Source organism: Diceros bicornis, chromosome X (genome assembly GCF_020826845.1).
Source record: "Diceros bicornis minor isolate mBicDic1 chromosome X, mDicBic1.mat.cur, whole genome shotgun sequence".
NCBI classification, from domain to species: Eukaryota; Metazoa; Chordata; class Mammalia; order Perissodactyla; family Rhinocerotidae; genus Diceros; species Diceros bicornis.
Window position 1 is genome coordinate 32377324 of NC_080781.1, and position 21914 is coordinate 32399237.

Genomic DNA, 21914 nt, shown 5'->3' on the forward strand with positions numbered 1-21914 from the left:
AAGGTGTGTAGTAGGCTATACCATCTAGGTTTGTGTAAGTACACTCTATGATGTTCACACAATGACAAAATCGCGTAATGACCCATTTCTCAGAATGTATCCCCGTTGTTAAGTGATGCATGACTGTATTGTGTTTTTTTCAATAAATACACGTTTTAGGTAGTCTCTAGTTTTCATAAAGCTAATGACTTTTCATCCTGCTTTATCATTCTCTTTTAAAGGAAAGCTAAGAACTTTAGTGGGAAGATAGTTTGAAACTATGTAAATATTCTATTATTCACCAAACTTCCACCCACTAGTTTTAACATCTGCTGTTGATGACTCTTGACTAAATCAATTAAATTATAGTTGTGAAATGGTCAATTTCTAACTCCATCATTCTATGTACATTTGTTAGTTGGCATTCCACTATGGGTAGAAGCTTTCCCTTTATCTATCTGTCTATCTGTCTATTTTTCAGTATGGACTCATAGATTATTTTGTTCAATGAGTTATAATCTAGTACCATCAATATTTTGATCAAATTGTCCCAAATTTGGCTAATGGAAGTTTCTTCAAGCTGGCTTCTCTGTCTTTTTGACATGTCTTTATCATTTTTTGAGCACTTTTTTACTTTTTGGCCCAGCAAGATGTTCCAGGATAATCTTTTACTTTCCCTGCCCCAGCCTTGGAATTGGCTATTTCTCTGAGGAGCCCTGGTTACTTTTAGTGAGGAATAATATTTAGAAACCGAGATCTGGGAGCTAGAGTGTTCTTAGTGCTATCAGAGTATCACTGGTTCTGGGCCTTCCGGCAACAGAGCTAGGGAAAAGAATCACACACACATGTGTGTGCATATAAATGTATAACACACGCACGAACTTACAAAGTTATCCTGCTGATCTCCAATTCCAATACCCCTCAGGGTTCTTCCTTGTTTTCCCCATTCTATATTTGTAGATGAGATGTAGATATTCTTTTGTGTGTGTGTGTGAGGAGATCAGCCCCATGCTAAAATCTGCCAATCCCCCCCCTTTTTTTTTTTTGCTGAGGAAAATGGCCCTGGGCTAACATCCGTGCCCATCTTCCTCCATTTTATATGGGACACCGCCACAGCATGGCTTGCCAAGCAGTGCGTTGGTGCGCGCCTGGGATCCGAACCAGTGAACCCTGGGTTGCTGCAGTGGAGCGCGCGCACTTAACCGCTCCCGCCACCGGGCCGGCCCCAGAGATGTAGATATTCTTTTTTTTTTTTTTTATAATTTTATTTATTTATTTTTCCCCCCAAAGCCCCAGTAGATAGTTGTATGTCATAGCTGCACATCCTTCTAGTTGCTGTATATGTGGGACGCAGCCTCAGCATGGCGGGAGAAGCAGTGTGTCGGTGCGCACCCAGGATCCGAACCCGGGCCGCCAGCAGCGGAGTGCACGCACTTAACCGCTAAGCCATGGGGCTGGCCCGAGATGTAGATATTCTTGATATGTATTCTTCCAAAATGAGAACTCTGGCTCCCAACAACATCAATATATTAACTCATTTGCTCAGTCCTACAACATGCATACAATGGTTTCAGAATTGTAATACCCATACCACCCCCCCACAATGGGGAGGGGGACAAGTTTTATATTCATTCATTTATCCGTCCATCCATTCATCCTGGAAATCACTCCATATGTATTCAGAGATTAGATTATCCTATTTTTTAAAAAATGGTATAGTATTTTTTGTAAGGATATGCCACAGTTCATTCAACTGATCTACTCTATTTGAGTATTAAGTAATTTTGAGTATTTTTGCAATTACAAATAATGCTGCAGTAAATAATTTCATGCATATGTATTTCTGCATTATTGGAAGTGTATCCTCAGGGTAAATTCTTAGAATAGATTGCTGGTCAAAGGGTTAATGGATATGTAGATTTGTTAGATATTGCCAGAGTACCCTCCATAAGAGTTGTACTGTTTTGCATTTCCATTAGGCATATGAGAGTGCATATTTCCTCACAGACCCACCAGCAGAATGTATTTTTTTTGTGTGTGAGGAAGATCAGCCTTGAGCTAACATCCATGCTAATCTTTCTCTTTTTGCTAAGGAAGACCGGCTCTGAGCTAACATCTATTGCCAATCTTCCTCCTCCCCCCCCACCCCCCTCCGAAAGCCTCAGTACATAGTTGTATGTCATAATTGCACATCCTTCTAGTTGCTGTCAGCAGAATGTATTTTGAAAGTTTTGACATTTTTGTCAATCTATTGGGTGAGATGCGGTATCTTGGTGGTGTTTCAATTTGCATTTCTCTTATGAGTGAAGTTGTATATTTTGCCCTGTGTTTACGGGCCATTTTTATATCTATGAATTGTCTTTGTCTTTTGCCCATTTTTATATCTATCAGATTTATGGTCTTTTTCTTTTTAAATATATATTAGAGATACTAGTTTTTACTGGTGATAAATATATTTCAAATATTTGCTTGCAGTTGTCATTTGTTTTGACTTTGCCTGTGGGTTTTTTTTCTATGCAAAATTTTTTTCATTTTCCTTGTGGCCATAAATTAAACAAATACTTTATTGAATCCAGATTTTTAATCACAGTTGAAAACCTCCCTCTACACCCTGGTTATAGAGGAATTCACACGGTTTCTTCTAATATATTTGAGTTTTTACATTTAGATTTCTGACTCACTTAGCTTATTCTTTAAAGTATGGTGTGAGTTGTCGATCTGATTTTTTTCATATGGCTATCCAGTTGTCCAAACATCATTTATTATAAACCCCCTCTTTGCCCCAGTGACCCTTATCGATATACCTAATTTCAATATATACTTAGTTGATTTCAGGATTTTATATTTTAGTCCATTGGTCCATCATTTCTGCTCAAATGCTAGTACCACACTGTTTTACTTATAGAGGATTTCTGGTATATTTTAGTATAAATTAGAGCTAGTTCCCCTTATAAGCTCTTCTTTTTCAGTGTTTTGTGAGCTATTCTTGCATGCCTATATCTCCATATAAATTTAGTATTAATTTGTATAGCTCCAGAAAAAACATTTTGTCAGTATTTTTATCGGGATTTCTTTCAATTTGTAAATTAACTTAGGGAGAACTAATGTCTTTAAGACATTAAATCACCCTCTCCAAGAAAAGATTTCTATTTGTTGAAGTCAACGTTTCTGTCTTTCAGGAATGTTTTATAATTTTCATCATGTAGGTTTTGTGTATTTCTTAGGTTGATTCCTAAGTATTGCTTTGTTGCTATTGTAAATGGGGTGTTCTTTTCCATGATACATTCTAACCAGTTATTATTTGTGTATGTGTAGGCTATTGATTGTTTTTAAACCTTATTGAGTCATAATTGACATATGATTAACCGTACACATTTAAAGTATATAATTTAGTAAGTTTTGACATATGTATACACCCATGAAACCATCACTACAATGAAGATAGTAAACAAATTCATCATCCCCAAAAGTTCCTTCTTGCCCCATGTAATTCGTCCTTCCTGCCTTTTCCCATAAACACTACCATCCCCAGGCGATGATTGATCTGATTTCCATCAGTACAGATTAGTTTACATTTTCTATAAATGAAATCATACATTATGCACTCTCTTGTCTGACTTCTTTCACTCAGCATAATTATGTTCAGATGCATCCATATTGCACGTGTCAATAGTTCATTCATTTTTATTGCTGACTAGTGTATCATTGTATATATATATGGACATTTGGGTTGTTTGCAGTTTGGGGCTATTACAGATAAAGCTGCTATGAACACTCATGTACTAGGCTATTGATTTTCTTTTTAAATTAAAGAACTATATATTTATTCTGATTTGAGTTCTAAGAAATCCTATTGTCAAAGTTATACTTTCAAGAATGTATTCGGTTTTTAAAAACTTTTTATTTTGAGATAATTACAGCTTCACAGGAAATTGCAAAGAAAATAGAGAGAGGTCCCATGTAGCCTTTACCCAGTTTCCCCCAATGGTTACATGTTCATAATTGTAGTACAATGTCAAAACCAGGAAGCTGACATTGGTCCAATCTGTGTGTATAGTTCTGTGCCATTTTATCACTTGTGTAGATTCCTGTAACTGCCACTACAATTATGATGCAGAATTCTTGCATTACCACAAAATTTTCCCTTAATAGTCACCCTCTTCTCCCCTACCACCATCCCTAACCTCTGGTAATCAATAATCTGTTCCCTACCTCTATAATTCTGTCATTGCAAGAATGTTATATAAATGGAATCATAATATGGAACCTTTTGATATTGGTTTTTTACACTCAGCATAATGCTCTTGAGATCAATCTAGGATGCTGTGTATATCAGTAGTTCATTCTTTTTTATTACTGAGTTAGTATTCCATGGTATAGACATACCACAGTTTGTTGAACCATTCACTCATTGAAGGGCATCTGGGTTGTTTCCAGTTTTGGGCTATTACAAATAAAGCTGCTATGAATATTTATGTACAGATTTTTGTGCAGACATAAGTTTTTATTTCTCTAGGGTAAGTCCCCAGGAGTACAATTATTGGGTTGAATGGTAAGTATATATGTAATTCTTTAGGACACTGACAAACTAATTTGTCATTGTACAAATTACCATTTTACATTCCCACCAGTAGTGTTTGAGAAATCCAGTTTCTCTGCATACTTGTCAGCACTTGGTGGTGTTACTGTGTTTTATTTTAGTCATTCTGATAGGTGCGTAGTGATATCACATTGTGGTTTTAATTTCCATTAATTTCCATTTCCTTAATGGCTAATGATGCTTATTTTCCATTTATAAAGTCTGTTCTGTGAAATCTCCCTTCATGTCTTTTGCTTATTTTCTAATTGGATTGTTTTCTTTTATTATTGAGTTTTGAGAGTTCTTTATGTGTTCTAGATACAAATTAATTGTCAGATACGTGTTTTGTAGGCTATTGATTTTTATGTGTTAATTGTATATATTACTACCTTACTCACCTCTTGTATTGCTTTCAAGGTGAACGGTGTTTTTAATGCTTACCTCTCTGGCCTTTATATATCTCAGTGCTTCTATGAATCCTTTCCTGCCTGCAGAGACAGGAGCTGCATTTCAGCAATCTTTGAAGCAAATAGAAGAAACTCCTTCGGCAATTGCTCAAGCAATTCTGTGCACTCTCCAGCATCACTTTTCCTCTCTATAGAATCATTCTCATTAGCCTACACACCGTTTAGAAAAAGAATAACTCTCTTCTCCCCACATCCTTCTCCAGCAACCACATCATTTTTTGAAGCTCTGCTCTGCTCTGTCTATACTTACTCCCCTGGTGAGCTTTCCTAGTCTCATGGCTTGAAATGCTGACTCCCAAATGTATATCCTAGAGGACTACCCTGAACTGCAGACCTATATGACTGTCTACTCAACACCTCCACTTGGAATTGAATACAGTTCTCAAACTAAACATGGACAAATTTGTGTCCCTTCCCAAAACATCTGCTCCTGCCACAGCCTTTCTGACCTCAATAGGTAGTAACTCAGTCCATCTATCGCTTTGCTAAGCCTCAAACCTTGTTCTCATCCCTGACTCTTCTCTCTTTTTCATATCCACACCCCATCTGCCAATAGTGTTGGTTCTAACATGAAAACATATTTGGAATCTAGCCACCTCTCAGCCTCGCTACTTGTTAGCACTTTACATCCAAGCCACCATCACTCTCTCATCTGTATGATTTCTTTTTTTTTTTAATTTTTTGTTTATTGCAGTAACATTGGTTTATAACATTGTAAAAATTTCAGGTGTACATCATTGTACTTCTATTTCTGCATAGATTACATCATGTTCACCACCAAAATACTGATTACAACCCATCACCACACACATGTACCGAATTATCCCTTTCACCCTCCTCCCTCCCCCCTTCCCCTCTGGTAACCACCAGTCCAATCTCTGTCCCTATGTGTTTGTTTATTGTTGTTCTCATCTGTATGATTTCTTGACCCCCTACTCATAGTTGATTCTCAAAACAGCTGGCTAGAGTGATCCTTTAAAGTGTATTCTCTGTAATGGCTTCCCATCTCCCTCAGTAAATGTCAGAGTGCTCAGAATCACCCACAAGGCACTACACTATCAGTCCCCATCCCTCTCCACTCCACACCTCCGCTATGGCTGCAGTTACTACTTTACCACATGTCCTGTGACACTCCACCCCTTATTCACTTTACTATGGCTTTCTTGTGGCTCCTTACGCACACACACAGCACATGTCCTGCATCGTGGCTTTAGCACTTGCTCTTTCCTCTTCCAGATCGATATGTGTGAGCTCCCTCACTCACAAAGTCAAGTTCACTTTCTCAGTGCGGAAGTATCCTACCTTAAATTGCAACCTCTTGCCCCTTCTGTGAATTATTTTTCTTCCCAGCGCTTATCACCATCTGACTGACCTCTGTTTGTTGTGTTTGTTTATTGTTGCTCTCCCCCTAGAACTATTAGCTCTATGACAGTAGCATTTCTCGTCTGTTTTGTTGGTAGCTATGGTTCTTAGCATATAAGACAGTGCTGGCACATAATAGGAATTAAATAAATATTTGATGAATGAATGAAGGAATTAATGAAATGGATTGGCATATTACGAAGTACATTTAATTGATGGGAAGAAGTGATTTAAAACTTATTCACAAGTAGCTGATAGGCGTAGACTTAATTTAAAATGTTTTTTTATTATGTTGGTGTTAGGTTCCTTTCCTTCTTATGGTTTAAAGCCTGTCATCTGAGTTTGCTTATGCCATTAAAACCATACTGTTTACATAAAACCATGCCATTTACCAAGGGCTTTTGGTCTAATAAGTGTAAGAGAAATGGCATTCTGATCCTTGATCTATTTCAGAATAGTGTTTGTTATATGTTAAGAAGGATCTGCTCTGTGTTAACAGGCATTGACCAGCAAAGTTTCATCTTTGAAGTTCATGATTGATTAATCCTGGCAGTGAAGAAAATAATTGGCTTTTGGGATTTGCCTTCTAGTCTTAGACTACTTATTAACTATATTTTTGTTTACTCAAATTTATCACTCAGAACAGGTTTACTCATACGTATTTTCATCATCCCCAAATCTGAACTGTGTGAATTTAGAAGTATGATTTCAGTAGAATGGTTTTTTGGTAATTTTTTACCTAATTTGGGACACAAGTCTAATTATAACATACAATGGAAGAAAATGTATTGTACTTCGTGGTCCTCATTTTCACCATGTAGAAATTTGATCAGATTTATTCAGATGTTGTCTGCTGAGTGCCTACTATATAACAGACACAGGACATACAACAATGAGTAAGCTGACTCTCCCTTGTGGCATTTGAGATCTAGTGGAGACAGGAGATATACACACAAAAGCTCACATAAGCAGTAGTTATCAGAATGCCATGCCCAAATCCTCTGCTTTGAGAATCACATGGACCTGATTTGATGTCTCAGCTCTGCCACCTACTGACTGTATTGCTTTGTGCAAACATTTCACCTTTCTAGGCCTCAATTTCATTATCTTTTAAAAAGGAGAAATTATACCTACAGCATTAGGTTTGGGGCTGTGCATTTAGCTTATTTAGTGCCTCACACAGAGAAAGCCTTCAATAAATATATTTTATTCTAGATTTTGGCTGCTGAATTATAGTCACTTTATTTAGGAATCATTATTTGATCTCTACCATTGTTTCTCTCACTTTCTCTCTATGGGCCCATCAGGGTACTTTGCATTTTGGAACTTTTAATCTTGAACTAATATGAAGAAAATAGTAGTAATTCTTGAAAACAACTATTTCAGAACTTTTCTTCACAAATTATTTCTAGTTTATTTGTGTTTGACTTTCCAAACTGGTTGTCTTCAAACTTTAGAGTGCATAAGAATCAGCTTGGCTGCTTATCAAAACTGCATAGTCCCACTCAGCACTCAGATCTGGGTTTCTAATACTATTCCATAGTAAAGGAAATCAGGACTCTTTGGGGAAATGGCTGATTCTAGGCCTGGGACAGGGAGAATACAAGGTGAGGTGGAGCATATTGTAGTACCAGAAAGTAAAGAAGTGCTCAAAAAAACAAAGAATGGGAGCATGTTAAAAGGACACAGGAGCCAACCTGAATGAGCTCTCAATGGCCAAAGCTGCAACAATTTGAATAACAAAATAAAGAATGTAGTATTGGATTATAACCCAAAGCATACAGTAAATACACGAGCCCATAATGATAGAAAAAATAAATGAATGAATAAATAGGTGAGAAGAGACAAATCTACAGTACACAAGAATTCCAAATTATGTATGTAAATACTCCCTTCTCCAGGAGGCAGAGCTTAATTCTCTGCCTCTCTTCAGTGTGGCTTGGACTTAATGATCTGCTTCCAAAGAACAGAGTATGGAAAGTCAGGGGAAATAGCTTCACAGTGGAGAAATCTGGCAAACACTACCTTGACTGGGTGATCAAGGTTAGCATCATCAGTGATAGCTTGTGTATATCATGTGATAGGAAGGGACTTCACTTCTGTGGTACTTTCCCCAAAAACCCATAACCCCGGTTTTCATAAGAAAATTACCAAAGATATCCAAATTGAGAGACATTCTACAAAGTACCTGACTCCTCAAAACTGTCAAGGTCATGAAAAAGAAGAAAAGACTGAGACACTGTCACAGACCAGAGGAGACTAAAGAGACATGATGATTAAATGCAATGTGGATTGGATTCTGGAACAAAAGGTCATTAGTGGGAAAACTAGCGAATCCAAATCTGTTGTTAATAGTAATGGGCCAATATTGGTTTATTAATTATAACAAATGAGCCATCCTAATGTAAGTTGCTAACATTAGGGGATACTGGGTGAGGGGTACAGGGGAATACTCTGTACTATCTTTGCAAATTTGCTATAAATCTAAAACTATTCCAAAATAAAAAAAAAAAATTTAATGCACACTTTGCTAAGCATTATGCTAAATGAAATAAGTCAGACAGAGAAAGCCAAATACCATATGATTTCACTCATATGTGGAAGATAAAAACAAATAAGCAAACACATAGACAGAGAATAGATTGGTGGTTACCAGAGGGGAAGATTGGAGGGGAGAGGGCGAAAGGGGTAAAAGGGCACATGTAAAAAAAAAAAAAAAAAGACACTGGAGGTATATTATTGAACAGAAAAGATATGGTCCTTGTCCTCATGGAATTTATAATCAGATAAAGGAGACAAACCAAAAAGCAACCAGTAAGTGAAATACTTAAAACTTGTAATAGATTCTGTGAAACAGCATACTGAGAGAATATCAAGGGAGAAGCTACTTCATTATATTGAGTAATCGGGAAAGGCCTCTTTGAGGAGGTGACATTCAAACTAACCTTGAATTTTAAGAAAGAACCAGAGAGTGGCTGGCAGAGCATTCTAGACATGTGAAAGATTGTTAAGGCATGAAAGGCCTTGGCTTGTTAAAAGAGCTAAAGAAGATATTGTAGTGGGGAAAACACTTTTTGGTGGGGGGTGGGGGAATCAGAAGTTAAAAAAAAATGCACAGTTCAGGGTCCACAGGTCTCCATGGGGCCAGGTAACCTGCTTTAATGAGCAGTCTTAGGGATTCTGATATAGGTGATCAGCAGATAACATTTTGTTAGCTTGTAAAGCAAATGGTTTCACTAAAATCACTTAGTTGGAATATTCAAAAAGCTTTGCAGTGAGTGGTATTTCTGGGGGTGTGGATGGATGACTGTCCTGTCTGGGTACATCATCCAAAGTCTTTATGCCATTCCCTGTGTACTTCATGCTCCACTCCACCCCCAAGTCATGGCTGCATTTTAGAAACTGAGTTAGTAATATCTACGGATTTTAGATCTTAGTCCAGTGATTCCTTTTTACATAATACCTCTCATTCCAAAGTTTTGCCATTTAAATTTGTCTTATGTGGAAACTGTTAAAAGAGAAATTGAAGAAAGAGATAGGCAGTTCCCCTTCATACTAGGATATGTTACAAAAGCTACATTGGAAATCTCTGAATTCAGAGCCCATGGCAGGAGGTAGCATGTAGACGCTTACGGGTGGAGATAGCGATTACAAGAAGTGCTCCGTGTTTGAGCTATTTAAGAGTTGGTCCCTAGTTCCCTGGAGATTACTCATCGCACTTGCAGGCAGAAACTCGGATTCTTTGACATTGTTAGGGAAACTCCTATTTCACCTAGCCTCTCATGATCCACTGATGGAACTCGAGCCACTGATTTGGAACTTTGCCCTTTGAGGGATGAGGGAATTCAGGAAGGAAGGGAGGTGGGAGTCAAGTCTAGACCTAGACATATAGGGGCAAATGTGGGGCATCACTGTGGCCTGCTCCCAGCCACACTCTATGCATTTCTATCCAGATCTTCCTACGCCTTCCCTAGACCATTCCAGACCCTCCTGGGGGAGCCAAATATGAAGCTTCCCTTCAGCCATGTGGGAGTTGGTTTCCTGGGGCTTCCACAGGCTTCCTCACTACTACTTTTGGGATCTCTTGCAAATAATTTAAACAGGGCCAAAGTCTGTTATTTTGTGCAACTGGTATTCTGAGCTACTGGAAAGATGAGGAAGGTCTAACTTCTGCAGGCAGACATTACTTTGTCCATTATATGATCATTTAAAGTAAGTTTTTATTGATTACATTGTTGGTGTTGTTTTTAAATTAACAGTGAACTTTATTCTCTGGCAGTTGGGCCCTTTTGTAGATTATAAATCCTATGTAGTCTTAGGTATTCTTTTCAGGTTATGATAGTAACTTAATTTGGAGGGTTTCAGCCTGTATATTACCAAAGCAGTGGACTTGCTAAAGTGTGAGTCTCTGCTGCCCATGCCAGCAGTCTGTTAACCTTGACCTGAAGTTACCTCAGCAGGTTTCCTCTCCCAGTGCCAGTTAATCTTTTTCAGACTTGCCCTCAGAGAATGGGTAGTGGTAGTACTGACAGGTCCATTTTTTGTCACTTGTAGAATCATCTGCTCCATAGATTCAAATATAACTCTGCATATTGTGGGCAGCAGTGTCGAGTTAGTGATGCCCTGTTTAACCTCCAAAAAGGCTGCTGTTTACCTATGATTACACTGAAGGCACTTATAGAATTTCAGAACTCATCACTGCTCCTCGTTAGAATTAATTTGCCAGAAGGAGTACTTCTAATGGATCTGGTAGAAACCCAAGGTTTCCATGGCAATATTGCGTCAGAGTTTAAGGTCACATAAATAATGAGTCAAGTGTCTGAAAAGACCCTGCCTTGTGTAGACACTCTGGTTTGACAGTCTAACCTCCTTTAGAGACAGGTAGATCTCATACCTTTCTGGGCACTTTTGGGCATAAAAACTCCTATTCACTCTCTTCCATTTAAAACATCAGTGTTGGATTCGCTTTATGCTCACCTTTTCTTCCTCCAGCTCCTGCCAGACCTTGACCTTAAGATTGTGGAGTGAGGAGAGGGTCACAATCTGCTCTTTAACCCTTACCCTTTCCCATTTCTCTCTCCTCTGGCATTTTGAGGATGGGAGGTGGGAAAGAGGATGGATATCTCTAACTCAACTGGTATTTCTGTAGCTCCTTCTTGGCTGTCACTAATTCCTTGGTGGCCCTAATTATAAGTTGGGTGGGAGGTACACAGTGTTCTTCAAGGAGTCCTAGAAGAAGCCTCCCCACAACACAGTTCTAGGAACAGGAATTATGAATCTGTGTTGGCCTCTTTTGCCCCCTTCCCCAGCTGGCTCCTATCCTGGTATGTATACCTCACTTCCTTGTTGTTGGGGCCCTTTGCCTGGCAAAACAGCCTTCTGGGGAGAGGAGCAGCAACATATCTCATATCTTTCCACAGTATCCACCTACCCTATAGGAAATTCTATACCCTCGTTTTAATCCTTGGAAAGGGTCTGTTCCATTTATGACCCTGTTCTCTACCTTGCTTTTCTTCAGATCCACTCTGCCCTTCCTATGGGCACAGGGGGCAGGAGTGGAGCACACCAGCCAGTCCACTTCTTAAGTGGATGTCCACCTGGGGAATGAAATGTAAGTGTTCTCTTCTTGTAGGCACCTACAACTGGCTTTCTTGGAGCTCCCTTCAATAGTTCAAAGTCTTGGGCCAGCCCCGTGGCTTAGCGGTTAAGTGCGTGCGCTCTGCTGCTGGTGGCCCGGGTTCGGATCCCGGGTGCGCACGGATGCACTGCTTCTCCAGCCATGCTGAGGCCGCGTCCCACATACAGCAACTAGAAGGATGTGCAACTATGACATACAACTATCTACTGGGGTTTTGGGGGAAAAATAAATAAATAAAATTATAAAAAAAATAGTTCAAAGTCTTGGGATCTAAACAGTAACTTTGAATCTATGAAAATGTGACATGCCAACCTAGCATGTGCACTAGTGATCCTAGTGCCCCTGTCAACCACCATGCTGCTGCTTTGGGATGCTTGACTGCTTGATGGGCAGTACTGTCATTGTTAGAAATGGCTCATATTATTCAACAGTGAGCTGCAATTAGTCAGTGGAACTGATGAGAATAAAACCTTCACATTCAAATTGGGATTTGAGTAGAACCCTAGATCAGCAACTTTGCTTGGTAAATGTTTAATCCATCTATTATTTCATCTGAAAGATGATGTCACATGTCTCCCATAGCATGCTAGGAAGAGGTTAGCTATGAATTCAGAACAGGGGTTTACCTGTTACCCAAGGAATTACATTCATCAGCCTAATACACTAAACCTCTCCCTCTAGAAAAGGAAAAGAAAGAAGAAAAAAATCAGAAACCACCCATTCTAGGATGAAGCTGAGGTGTTGTAAAATGACACAATATCTAACAGAAAATGCCAATTTTTTAAATTAATGTTTTCTATCTTTGTACATGATGCTGTAGACTATTAGTTAGGGCCACAATAAACTACCAAAAAGTACAAATAATTATGAATAGTAAAAAAGAAACAAGTAGCTACTTTGATAAATGTATTTGGGCAAGTGGATGACAAAACCCAATAAATATTACCATATTTCATCAGTTCTCCAATAATTTATTCACATTTTAACTTTTCTGAGATTGAGGTGCAGCTTACAATCAATGATATGTCATGGATTAGTTGAAAGCATGTTTTTTCCTTTTTTAATACATAAAAAAATAGTGTGCTTTTCAATTCATAGTATATTTGATAAAATAGAGCAACCAATCACCACCCCGCCCACTCCTCAGAGATGCCCATCTTGGTGGGGCCACTATTGTAAATCATTTTATGTTACAGTAGGTGGCTGCTGATTCTTTTAATATTGGGGGTTGTCACTAGTTCTCTCCCTCAGTCCCCCCAGGGCAAGGCTTCTGACCATGGCTCTGGTGGTTGGAATGTCAGTAACTAGAAATACGATTCAGTTTAGCCACTTCCAAGGTACGATAAACTCAGTGGCAAAGGAAAGTGGAACTCTGCAATAGCCCTATGTTGTCAGCCCTAGGTCTTGGGTACCATTAAGCTAAAGAGGGGATATATTCTCCCATTGCACATACAGCAACCAGCAGAGTGAAGAGGACTTTGCCTTTTCTTAAATTGAGGGTCATACTAATGCCATAACTTAAAATAGCATTATTATTTGAATGTTAAGATATTATCCCATTCCCAAAGCTAATATTTGATACCAATCACTGCTCATCATGAATAGACTAAAGGCTGGTTTTTCTTTCCATGCCATTGTTGAAGAAAGACTCATGGAATAGGCTCCAGTCATCTTTATAACTGCTAGGGCCCATGAGAACCAAATGGGTCAAGCTCTTCATTTCACAAATAAGGAAATAACAGTTCCAGAGAAGTTGTCAATTTGCTCATTTTCCCATAGCGAAATACTGATCCGTGCAGCCTGAAATAGAACCCAGGTCTCCTAATTCAGTGTTGTCTTTGCCATTCCCTCCCTCCGCATTGAGCATAGTTCCCTCTTAATTTAATTGGTGATGGTTATGCCGGGGGTTTTACAATGAAAAAATTTTCCTCTAGGCTTCTTATGCCGATTCTTATTAGGCCATTAGTAAAGGCACATCACAATATACTTATTCAATCCCAGATATGATTGAAATGGAAAAATTTGTGGCTGGTACCTACTCTCAGCTGCATTTGTATTTTTACTGTTTGAAAATGCTTTGGGACAATACCAGCTGGAGCAGACAGAGCAAGTGATATTCTTTCCATCTTTAGACCAATATTGTGAGTGGCACAAAGACTAATGATGCACCCAATTTTTGACTGGAATTGGAACTTGTGGCTTTTGATTCCTAATCTTGTACTCATGAGCATCAAACCGTGTAGCTGACACACTTGGAGCATAAGGCAGGATGTCTTGAAGAGAAGAAAACCTAATAGAACTTGCAATATAATTGGGCCAATTAAGAAGGAATATAGGGGTGGGTTGAGATTTCCTGTTATTATCTGAAAAGTGGCAACCTGAACTTTTAGACAACTTTGAACTTGTCTGGTTTGATGGTGAGATCATTTTCAAGGGAGCTGTCTTGAAGTAAATAAACTGATGAAATTTCATTATAATTCTAGAGTAATGTCTGAAGAGGTAGAGGAGATGATAAAGATTTAGTTCTGTTTAAAGTTAATGAAACTTTTCAATTCTACAGAGATTCATTTTTATTCCTTTGAAAGATTACATTATAAAGATCCAGGTGCATACTAATAACTAAAATATTAGTAAAAATAATATTTCCCCATAAACCTAGAATTTATTTTAGTTTTTCATTAAAACTGTTCTATTCCACTTGGCTGTTTTCTATTTTAAAATATTAAAATTCAGGGCTACACAAAACAGATAAATAATCATCTACCGGGGATTTTAGTATCTTTTCAACTTACCATAACAAGATATTTTGTTCCAGCATACACCATTCTATTTGCCTTCTCCACTCTACCACGTCTTGTATTGCTCACTTCCATTATCCTACAAATCCTGTGCTCATTGCAGTTTGATTATGGATTGCCCTACTGCCAGCGTTCTTGGGGAAAAAAGAAAGTAATTGCCTGAATTAATGTATTCTAAGTTGCTAATGAAGAGAAGTGAGGCAGAAACTTGATTATTTATCTAAAAACTATTTTACCTCCTTCCTTGCTAAGACAACCACGATTTTGGGGAGTAATAATATACCCACTTGCTAGAGGTGAATCGTAATTAGTCTAAGTCAGTCATGGGAATATTGTTCCCTTTTCATGATCTGTAGTAGTAGCTTCTCTCTCATTCTTGATATTGGTAATTTATGTCTTCTTTTTTTCCTGATAAGTCTGTCTAGAGATTGATTGATTGATTTGTGAGGAAGATTAGCTCTGAGCTAACATCCGATGCCAATCCTCCTCTTTTTTGCTGAGGAAGATTGGCCCTGGGCTAACATCCGTGCCCATCTTCCTCTATTTTATATGGGATGCCACCACAGCATGGCTTGACAAGCAGTGCGTGGGTGTGCGCCTGGGATCGGAACCTGCGAACCCCAGGCCGTAGAAGCGGAGCACGCACACCTAACTGCTACACCACTGGGCTGGCCCTGAGATTTATTTATTTTTAATCTCCAAGAACCTGTGTTTGATTTTATTTATTTTCTCTATTTTTTGTTTTCTATTTCACTGAATTCTCCTTTCTTTATCATTTCCTGCCTTCTGCTTGATTTGGGTATATATCGCTCTCCCTTTGCTAGTTTCTTAAGGTAGAAAGTTAGATTTTTTTATTTGAGATCTTTTTTTCTTTTCTAATCTTTGTGATTTGAATCCTTTGAAATTTATTCAGACTTGGTTATGGCCCAGAATATGATTTGTCTTGGTAAATATTCCACGTGCACTTGAGAAGAATGTGCTTCTAAAGAATGTATTTTTAAGTTTCTTCTCTCCTGTCTCGAGTATTATTTCTTCCTTTTCTTCCTCTTGATTATAACAAGTAATACCACACTGGTTGCCTGCAGGGAGGAGAGCTGTGTGGCTTTGAACTATGTGAATATATTACCTATTCAGAAATCTATTTACATTTTTAAAAATTATAATTGAATCATGGTAGTGGCTAAACGCAAAAAATCTACACACACACACACACACACACACGCACGCGCGTGTGCTTGAAAGAGTATCATTAGCAGAACAGAAATTATGAGGAATTCTTGCAAGATAGGAAAAGTAGATGCTATCAGATTGGTTACTTCTTGAAACACCTTCATAGAAAACCGAGCACATTCAGAGAAACTTCAAGAATAGTCAAGAAAATAGTAGCATTGCAGAGGGTCCTAGGTCAACTGTGAGATTAAAGAGCTAGTCTGTGAACAGCAGATCTGTTTTACCCTGCCCTTCCCCTTCCCCACTCCTACTTACATTGGGAAGTAAGCACTTGTAGTAGTAGTTGACCCCATTTAAGCTCCCAAAGCTTTACTCCAAAGACAGTAAATGAGCTTGAGACAAATGCAGATCTGCACAGCAGAAAGGAAACAACAGAAGTACACATCTACCTAGAAGGGAAAAACATTAGTCTTCCATCATCAGAAATGCCATGTTTATTTTAGCAACAGGGAGGATCCCTATGCTATCTGCGAGCACCATGCCACGTACCCCCAAAGGAGAAGGACCACTGAATAACTGACACACTCTGCCTTCTCATTCTGAGGAAAAGCTTATTAGTGAATAGATCAAATCCATGCTAATTACCCAAGCTAATCACATATGCTCTTTATTCCTAAATATGAATGAACAAAGGTTTGCAAAATATTTGAGGAAAGTGAAAGAGAAAATCATGATGAACAGACAGAACTACTCTTTTTTTTTTTAATGAGGAAGATTAGCCCTGAGCTAACATCTGCCAATCCTCCTCTTTTTGCTGAGGAAGACTGGCCCTGGGCTAACATCTGTGCCTATCTTCCTCTACTTTATATGTGACGCTGCCACAGCCTGGGACTTGAACCTGCGAACCCCGGGCTGTGGAAGCGGGGTGCACGGACTTAACCATTATGCCACCAGCCGCCCCAAACAGAACTACTTCTGGTGGGAAAAAAACCCATATAGTACAAGGAAAGAGAAAAGAACTTTAACAAAAAATTCAAATTTATAATCTCAGAAATTTAAGGGAAAAGGATGGGTTTATAAAATAAGAACAGGCTGCAATAGAAGTGATCAATTGGAGAACAAGAGAAATATTTGGAAAATAGAAATATTGCAAAATTAAAAACCTAATAGATGCCATATGCTCAGCGCAGACTCGCCCTGCCCCCTCAGCCTCAAATGGATCTTGGAACACTGCACTTGCGCCCCGGCCTTCCGGCAACATTGCTCTTACCGGAACCTCCCTCCCCTCCTTTCCCCATAACGTACTGTATTTCCGGTCCCATCCTGAAGCTGCTGCTTGGCCCCAGAGCTCAGCCGACCACGCCCTCCTGCTGTATCCTGAGAGTGCCCTAAGGTCGCCGCTGCTGCCGCTGACTCCTCTGCCAGGAGACCTCATCGCCCACTTTGGGAACACTCCGAGGCTGCCGCCATCTTTTCCTTCGGCTCCACTGCTGCCTGCCCCGCAGTCCTGCTTCTGCACGACCGGCCATGACGACCGCGCAGCTCTCCCAGGTACTTCAGAACTACCACCCCGACTGCGATGCCGCTGTCAACGTCCAGATCAACTTGGAGCTCTACGCCTCCTACGTGTACCTGTCGATGGCCTATTACTTCGATCGGGAGGACGTGGCCCTGAAGCAGTTCTCCCAGTTTTTCTTGCAGCTGTCGTGCGAGGAGAGAGAGCATGCCGAGGGGCTGATAGAGCTGCAGAACGTGCGCGGAGGCCACTTCTGCCTCCGTCTCCGCAATATCAGGAAGCCAGACTGCGAGGACTGGGAGAGTGGCCTGAAGGCCATGGAGTGCGCCCTGCACCTGGAGAAGTGCGTCAACCAGAGCTTGCTTGATCTGCACCAGCTGGCCACCGACAAGAACGACGCCCACCTGTGCGACTTCCTGGAGAGTCACCACCTGAAGGAGCAGGTCAAGTTCATCAAAGAGTTGAGTGGCCATATCACCAACCTGCGCAAGATGGGGGCCCCAGAAAACGGCATGGCAGAGTACCTCTTCGACAAGCTCACCCTGGGTGACGGCAATAAGAACTGAGTTTGGACTGCCTTCCCCATAGCCACAGGGTGACTTCCACTGGTCACCTTGCTGTGCATGCATATTGCAGTATTGCCCTTTGCAAAACGTTCACTTAAGTTTTTTTCTTCCGGTTTTGCTGTTTCTTCCAATAAAGTTATGTGGTTCCTAAATAAAGCTCTCTTCTTGATTCATGTGTGTGAATCGCTCACTTTTTTAAGTTTTAAGACAGGTATCCAGGAGTCTCGCCACTCTGCCATGTCTCCATCTACATGCAGCTCAAGATCTCTATGGATGGAGAGAGAAAGTATTCCGTGGGACTCTGGAAAACAAAAATTAATTTTCCCCTTTTAAACAGTCTAGGGGTGGATGGTCTGGGGCCCTGGTGAATGTGAGTGCCTGTGAATAGTAAAAGTGTAAAAACATGGCCTGAAAATCATGATTGAAATTGATCTAGGGAAAGAATGAAAGGAATGGGATTGGGCAGGGATTAAAATAAACGGGGTCTTCAACTTTATCTGAAAACTTTTAGTTTATTAAAACATGCAGACGTTAATGTTTGTTGATTCTAGATAGCCAGAAGGGAACCCCAGAAGCCACCATGCAGAGTATCTCTGACAAACTCACCATGGGCAACAGCAGTAAGACAAATTGAGCCTTAGGCTGGCTTCCCCATAGACATAAGGGTGACTTCTTGTGGTCCCTGTGCAGGACGGTCATGCTATCATTAGAAAACCTCCTCTTCCCTTTATAAACAAGGTGGTTATGTGGGGTGGAGTGAGATGAGTGAGATGGTTTTGGGGCCCTGGTGTCTGTGGGTGCCTGTATCTGGTAAAAGTATAGAAAATACATGGTCTAGAATTTGTCATAGTGGTTACCTCTGGGGGAAGAAGTAAAAAATGGGATTGAGCAGGGATTAAAATAAATGAAATCTTCAACTTTATATTTTTAGCTCATTAAATTATGCGAATGTCAATGTTTATTGTTTCTCAGTAACAACCTAGGGGCCCTGGAAACTGGCACATTGGAGTACCTGTTTGGCAGGCTCACCCTTTTGATTATGGGAACTGTGCATTAGGCTGGCTTCTCCATAGACAGAGGTGTGACTTCACATGGTCACCCGTGCCAGGTATGCACGCTGCCGTTACAAAACTTCTTATGTTTTCTTTCTTGTACAATTTCTACTAATAATTTGCTGAGAAAAGAAAACCCTACACAATATAAGGGTTAAAAATTTGGGGCTGGCCCAGTGGCATAGTGGGTAAGTTCGTGCGCTCGCTTCAGCAGCCTGGGGTTTGCAGGTTTGGATCCCGGGTGCAGACCGACGCGTCTCTTGTCAAGCCATGCTGCGGTGGCATCCCATATAAAGTAGAGGAAAATGGGCACGGATGTTAGCCCAGGGCCAATCTTCCTCAGCAAAAAGAGGAGGATTGGCATCGGATGTTAGCTCAAGGCTGATCTTCCTCACAAATAAATAAATAAATAAATAAATAAAAAATAACATAGTTCTGAACATGAAATTTTTTTTTTTGAGGAAGATTGGCCCTGTGCTAACATCTGTTGCCAATCTTCCTCTTTTTCTTTTTTCTCCCCAAAGCCCCAGTACATAGATGTGTATCATAGTTGTCGAGTTGTAGCTCTTCTGTATGGGACGCCACCTCAGCATGGCTTGATGAGCGGTGAATAGGTCCCACACCCAGGATCCGAAGCGGAATGCACAAACTTAACTGCTATGCCACAAGGCCGGCCCTGAACATCAAATTTTTGATAGTGAATATAAAGTAGATTGAATCTCCCTGAAAAAAATAATAAGAGTCATAGAAGGACCTTGTACAATAAATAACTAATAACTACTCAATAGAAATTCTAGGAGAAAAAAAGGAGTTGTGTAAGGGGGGAGACAGTAATAAAGAAATAATTTTTAAGAACACTAACTACAATGCACATACTCTTATCATATATTTTTCTCCTTTAATCTACTAAAGTTCTGAATTACATTTAGATTTACATAGTAGATTTCCCTATGTGGAATTATTTTTTTATTTCTGGAATGAAACTTATTTGGTCACTGTTGATTTGTTTTGCTATAATTTTTTTGAAATATGACTGTGTAATCTTAAGGTGTACAGTGTGTTGATTTGATACACTTATATATTGTGAAATGATTACCAAAGCCTTAGCTAAAACCTCCATCACCTCACATAATTACCTTTTCTTTTTGGTGGTGAGAACATTTAAGATCTACTCTCTTAGCAGCATTCAACATTAGCTATAATGGCCATGCCGTACATTAGATCACCAATATTTGTACCGTTTGATCAACATCTCCCCATTTTCCCCACCCCTCAGCCTTTGGTAACCACCATTCTACTCTATGTTTCTATGAGTTTGGCTTTTTTAGATTCCAACGTAAGTGAGATCATGTAGTTATTTGTCTTTCTCTGTCTGACTTATTTCACTTAGCATAATGTCCTCAAGGTTCATCCAAATTGTTACAAATGGCAGCATTTCCTTCTTTCTCGTGGCTGAATAATATTCCATTATATATATGTATGTATATACATACACATGCGTGCACACACACACACACACACCTATATATACACCACGTCTTCTTTATCCATTAATCTGTTGATGGACACTTAGGTTGTTTCTGTATGTGGACTATTGTCAATAATGTTGCAATGAACATGGGGATGCAGATATCTGTTTGAGATCCTGTTTTCACATCTTTTGAATAAATACCCAGAAGATGGATTGCTGGATCATATGGTAGATCTATTTTTAATTTTTTGAGGAAACTCCATACTGTTTTCCATAGTGGCTGTACAAATTTACATTCGCACCAGCAGTGTACAAGAATTCCCTTTTCTCCACATCCTTGCCAACACTTGTTATCTCTTGTCTTTTTGATGATAGCCATTCTAATAGGTGTGAGGTGACATCTTATTGTAGCTTTGATTTGCATTTTTTGGATAGTGATGTCGAGCATCTTTTTATGTATTTGTTGGCCATTTGTATGTCTTCTTTGGAGAAATGTCTATTCTGGTTCTCTGCCCATTTTTTAATTGGGTTGTTTGGTTTTTTGCTGTTGAATTGTATGAGTTCTTGATATATTTTGGATATTAACCCCTTATCAGATATATGATTTTCAAGTATTTCTCCTATTCTGTAGGTTGCCTATTTGTTTTACTGATTATTTCTTTTGCTATGCAGAAGTTCTTGAGTTTGATGTAGCCCTGGTTATTTATTATTGCTTTTGTTGCTTGGGCTTTTGGTGTCACATCCAGAAAATCATTGCTAGGACCCATGTCAAAGAGCTTTTTCCCTGTGTTATCTTCTAGGAGTTTTATGGCTTCAAGTCTTATGTTGAAGTGTTTAATCCTTTTCAGGTTAATTTTTGTGAGTGGTATAAGATAGGGGTTCAGGGGCTGGCCTGGTGGTGTAGTGGTTAAGTTCACGATTTCCGCTTTGGCTGCCCGGGGTTCGCGGGATTGTATCCTAGGTGCAGACCTACACACTGCTCATCAAGCCATGCTGTGGTGGCGTCCTGCATACAAGATAGAGGAAGATTGGCACAGATGTTAGCTCAGGGCCACTCTTCCTCACCAAAAAAAAAAAAAAATCCTGATAGGGATTCAGTTTCATTCTTCTATAGGTGGTTATCCAGCTTTCCCAACACCATTTATTGAAGAGACGAGATTGTCCTTTCCACATTAAGCATTCTTGGCTCCCTTTTCAAGTAGTAGTTGACCATATATACATGGGTTCATTTCTGAGTTCTTGATTATGTTCCATTGGACTATGTGTCTGTTTTTTATGCCAGTACCATATTGTTTTGATTACTATAGCTTTGTATT

General features: G+C 39.5%; 2 protein-coding genes across 2 annotated transcripts in view; both read left to right on the top strand.

Moving 5' to 3' along the window:
* The window catches only part of PRRG1 (proline rich and Gla domain 1), a 136195-nt gene that overhangs the window by 98798 nt on the left and 15483 nt on the right, over positions 1-21914 (top strand). The gene's annotated exons all lie outside the window — the stretch shown is intronic.
* LOC131400860 (ferritin heavy chain-like) lies at positions 17427-18228 on the top strand. Its single transcript, XM_058535628.1, has one exon. It carries the CDS (start codon positions 17521-17523, stop codon positions 18073-18075), a length of 555 nt encoding a protein of 184 aa, XP_058391611.1. The 5' UTR covers positions 17427-17520; the 3' UTR covers positions 18076-18228.

Coding starts and splice junctions, on each gene's coding strand:
- LOC131400860 (XM_058535628.1), top strand. CDS start 17,521: ATGACGACCGCGCAGCTCTCCCAGGTACTTCAGAACTACCACCCCGAC.